The sequence below is a fragment of the Penaeus japonicus genome, unplaced genomic scaffold (genome assembly GCF_977035675.1).
Source record: "Penaeus japonicus unplaced genomic scaffold, GWHDUDI00000001_assembly GWHDUDI00000040, whole genome shotgun sequence".
Lineage (NCBI taxonomy): Eukaryota > Metazoa > Arthropoda > Malacostraca > Decapoda > Penaeidae > Penaeus > Penaeus japonicus.
The window spans coordinates 23,814,484-23,819,483 of record NW_028234442.1 but is presented as its reverse complement, the minus strand read 5'-3'; the positions used below and the strand labels follow the sequence as shown (position 1 = coordinate 23,819,483).

General features: G+C 44.5%; 1 protein-coding gene across 4 annotated transcripts in view; it reads right to left on the bottom strand.

Moving 5' to 3' along the window:
* MESK2 (misexpression suppressor of KSR 2) overlaps window positions 1-5,000 on the bottom strand; it is a 116,480-nt gene that overhangs the window by 44,597 nt on the left and 66,883 nt on the right. Inside the window, exon 2 of one of the 4 annotated variants that reach the window (XM_086533982.1) lies at window positions 4,237-4,391. The exons of the other annotated variants lie outside the window; for them this stretch is intronic. Within the exon in view, the coding sequence (XP_086390108.1) occupies window positions 4,237-4,301 (65 nt within the window). The 5' untranslated portion in view covers window positions 4,302-4,391. The remainder of the gene's footprint in view (window positions 1-4,236; window positions 4,392-5,000) is intronic. 4 annotated transcript variants of the gene reach the window in all.

Here is a 5,000-nt window from a genome sequence, read left to right as displayed (position 1 = left end):
TGTTAATAACATGCACAGATGCATACTGAGAGAGAGAGAGAGAGAGAGAGAGAGAGAGAGAGAGAGAGAGAGAGAGAGAGAGAGAGAGAGAGAGAGAGAGAGAGAGAGAGAGAGAGAGAGAGAGAGAGGGAGGGAGAGGGATAAGGAGAGAAAAAGAGAGGGAGGGAGAGGGAGAGGGGGGATGGATGGATGGATGGATGGATGAATGAATGAATGAATGGATTGAGGGAGAGAATCAATCAAACGAAATAAAAACAACACAGAGATAAAGAAAATACACACCATCTTCCACACAACGCAAACTACGTATGCAAATCAGCAACCGCGATGCAACAATCAACAGATTCAATGCAATACATAAAACTCCAATCTATTAATGTGTCTATCCATCCACAATCATACAGAGCTTCCTGACCTTCTCACCCGGCGCATGAAAGGTCAGAAGTACCGAGAAAGGTCAAAAGGGAATGCAACCAGCAGAAAGAGATGAAAAATAGATAATCTCCCACGTATGCACGAACGCACACGTACACGCACACGTACACGCACACGTACACGCACACGTACACGCACAATACATGAATACACTAATACACACCCGCACACAATAAAAAAAAAAAAACATATCTTTTATAAATCCTTCTTTATCTTTATCGACATAAGAAAATACCTCTCAGTTGTTAAGAAAAGAAAGAAAGAAACAAACAAACAAACAAAGAACGAAACAAAGACAAACAACTAAACATAAACACAACAAAAGACAATCCAGGGAGGTGGGCGGGGAGATAACGAGTGCCACAACAACACACACAAAAAAACAACAACATATATATATACAAAACAAACCCAACAAGCAATCTAAACATCAACAACAACAACGAAGGGATAAAAATAGAACAGAAGAGCATCGGGGCAAAATGGCGGCCGCCGTAGCGCACCTTTTGGCGGGGATCAATACCGCAACCCGGTTTTAAAGAGACTCCGGCCGGCAGCTCGGTGTCTCCAGTGGTCATATCAGGCTCATATTTTGGCGGTTTTGAATTGATTTTTCTTTTTTCTTTTCTTTTTCTCTAGAAGGTGAGAAAATGCGTAATATGGTCGAGAAGTATGGTTGATCTTCGATAGGCCTTTTGAGAGTCGAAGGAGCTTTACGAAAAAAGGGAAAAAAAAAACAAAACAAAAAAAAAACATGATATTTTCTCCATTTCAAAAACAACCGCGTCGTCAATATCAAATTCAACCCCAATAACCAAATGCAATCACAAATCATCCACAAAAGCACACCAACACCAACCAACTCAACCAAAACCACCATCACAAAAACAACCACAACACAAAACACGCAAACAACCACACAAGCAACACTCAACACCAACCACATACAACCCACGCCTCAAGCAACGGCCATCGATCACAGCCCCGCATGACGGTAATAACATGCGCTTATAACCGGCGACGGATTCGTACGACCGAACAAACAAAGAAAATATTCACAAGGACACGAACAAAAAAAAAAAAATATATATATATATATCGCTTTGCCGTGAGATCGATTAGTGTAATATCACGGATGATGAGGACGGTACTTGGAACTAATTGCGATCGTGATAGTAATCGTGAATATTCCTATTACCATTTTCCAAGCAAAGAATAATGATAATAGCCCTGATAAAAAACGATAACGACGACACACGGAATTACAGAAACATCAGAATAGAATAAAGGGAGGAAGAAGAATAGCAAAACTGGAGGATATAAAAAGAGTGCAGTAATTAATAAAAACCGGAATAACGATAAAATCATCAAGGACATAGGACATATAAACACCATATGCCATTATGACTGATCATTGATAAAGGAGTTAACACTAACACGCCCACCATCTCGGAAGACAGGAATAGACAGCTCTGTACGGCAAGTCTAGTGTGATCAATAGATAGATAGACTTTCAATAGCACGCACCGGCATATAAACTCATAACACTATTAAAGCGGCATATTCAATTACGGTGTGGCCAATAGAGTGACAGAGAGAGAGAGAGAGAGAGAGAGAGAGAGAGAGAGAGAGAGAGAGAGAGAGAGAGAGAGAGAGAGAGAGAGAGAGAGAGAGAGAGAGAGAGACAAAGACAGAGACAGAGAGAGAGAGAGAGAGAGAGAGAGAGAGAGAGAGAGAGAGAGAGAGAGAGAGAGAGAGAGAGAGAGAGAGAGAGAGAGAGAGAGAGAGAGAGAGAGAGAGAAATATCAAGAAAGAAAGAAAGAAAAGACAGACATAAAGTGCAAGATAACAACAGAGATCGTTATAGCAGAAAAGAGAAAACCAGAGAGATGGAATGAAAAAGAAGAAAAGAAGAAAGAAGCAGAAGAAAAAAGGAGAAACAGCTACAAGAAAAGAAAGAATGACGTATGCACCAGAAGGAAAATGAGAGTCGAGAAGAAAAAAAGAAAGAAAGAAAAGAAAGAAGGGCCGGCCGGGAGGACAGGAAACAGAACCAAGAACCGGAAGCTGATGACGTCATGTTTTTGTTTTGTATTTACGCCCATTGCCTTGTGGATAAATTGCGCGTCCATATCATGATAAAATGGCAGATATATTGATCATTGTGCATATCTTTCATCTAATGACATTTATACATAAGAATGACTATATTAACATCATCAGCGTGGTTAACTGCGCCGCTATTTCTTCCACAGATTTCTAAAGGTTATCTGAATTAATCACAATTGTTTCGTGTTGTCTCTAAAATTCTGTGTGTGTGGGGAAGGGATGGGGAGGGGGGGGGGGACGGTTTTCTGTGTTCATGCATCGATCTATCTCTCTAAATCCCATATCACGCGATTCAAAGAAAGGTCCTGCTGTTCTTTCTTTCTCTCTCTTTCTCTCTCTCTCTCTCTCTCTCTCTCTCTCTCTCTCTCTCTCTCTCTCTCTCTCTCTCTCTCTCTCTCTCTCTCTCTCTCTCTCTCTCTCTCTCTCTTTCTCTTTCTCTTTTTCTCTTTTTCTCTCTCTCTTTCTCTCTTTCTCTCTTTCTCTCTTTCTTTCTCTCTCTCACACACACTGACAGAAGAAACTGCCCCCAAACTACACAAATAAAGGAATAAAGGCCCTGGATAAGTATCATCGGAAGACAAGCAGTGGTAGAGAGGCAGCTAGCTTTTCGAGGATTGACTAACTGACTGACTGACTGACTGACTGACTGACTGACTGACTGACTGACTGAAAGACTGACTGACTGACAAACAAACTGACTGAAAGACTAACGTAAGGACTGACGGACTGAAAGACTGACTGACCGACTAACTAACTAACTAACTGACTAACTAACTGACTAACTGACTAACTAACTGACCGACCATCCGACCGACCGACCGAGCGTCTTCGAGGGAGCCGGCTGGAAGTCCGGCCACACCCACTTTCCGTGTTTGATTCGAGAAATGACAGGTATGAGGTATGAGGCATGAAGCATGTGGCATGTGGCATGTGGCATGTGTGACGTCGTTCTCTGTTCGACATGAGGTGTGGTCGACTTCTACTGCTTTCTTGTGGTTGTGATATCAAGTGCGTCGTGGGCAATGCACCAGTTCCTTGCATCAGTTACAAGGTGTGTTTGGTGTGGAGCAGTATTAACTGTATTGATTAGTGCAACTGTCTGCCACTTTTTATCCTTGGGTATCTATGGTATCTATGGTATCTATGGTATTTATGGTATCTATGGCATGACAATGCTCGTGTCACCTGTGTAGACGAGGGTATGTTAATCCGGGCAGTATGTCATCATAATAAATATTCAATTTCTTTGCACACCAATGTTGTAAGTCATGATGATATAGTTATGCAGCACCAAAGCAACTAACTAATCGACTACTCGGTCTATTTCTAAGGCAACATGCTTCACTAAAACAAATAACAGTTCAATAAAAAAAATAATAATAATAATAAAAAAAAGGAAGTGCAAAGGTCGGTAGCCAGAAGCAGTCATTCCAGCTCGCCGGCACAGGGACTGCGGCAATCGACTGGCCTCGTGGGAGCCTAGAGACACGACGAGGGGAGACGACTACCTAGAGCACGACGAGGGGAGACGACTACCTAAAGCATGACGAGGGGTGACTACCTAAAGCGATAGACTACCGGGTGCGATAGACAGCTGCACCATAGACACCTGGAGAGCAAATCTTAGGGCTACATGTGTCATCCTAGTCTACACCTCGCGCCGCTCCTTAGGCTATGTATGTCTTGGGTTACCTGGGTGGTTCTGCCGTCACGTCATTGGCTGTGGGCGCGGGCGCGGGTACGGGCGTCGGTGCCATCCTGGGGTCGTGGCGTTCAGCAGTTCTTGGTCGAGCACTGAAAAGTTCTTCGTTCCTTGCGGAGCGTGTTCAAGACGCGTGTTCCTGCCTCTGTCAGCAGAACGACAAGTGAGCACTCGGGAGTTGGCACTACTCGCTGGCGAGTGGCAGTGAGAGTGTGGGCACTACAGGGAGGACTAGGACAGACTCCTAATCCAGCTCGGATTCCCTTTTTCTCTCTTTCGTTCCCCCAGAATCGCGAAAAATGAGAGGGGGGAGGGAGGGGGGGAGTTATAAGAGACCCTCTCTGACGACAAGAAGTGACACGACACGAGATACGGCACGACACGCCCGACTCTCTCGCTTGAGACCAAATGGCACGCCGAGGTATGCCCAAGCTCTGCCCGACTCCTGCTTGCTTGGCTCCCGTCCGGGTCTCAATTCTTCTTAAAGCCCCCCCTCGCCGAGGATCAATAATGCCGGGCTCACAGAAAACGGGAGTAACCCCCACGTCTATACCCCTCCACCCCTTCCCTCCCCTCCCCTCCCCTCCCCTCCCCTCCCTCTCCCCTCATCTCCCATTCCATTCTCTTTTCCGATCTTCCTTCCTCTTGTTTTCCCTTTCGTCTCCGTATTCCTCTTCTACCTTACCTTACTTCCAATTTCTCTCCCTCTACCTTTTCCCTCCTTCCCATCAAATTCCATCCTACGTCTACCCTC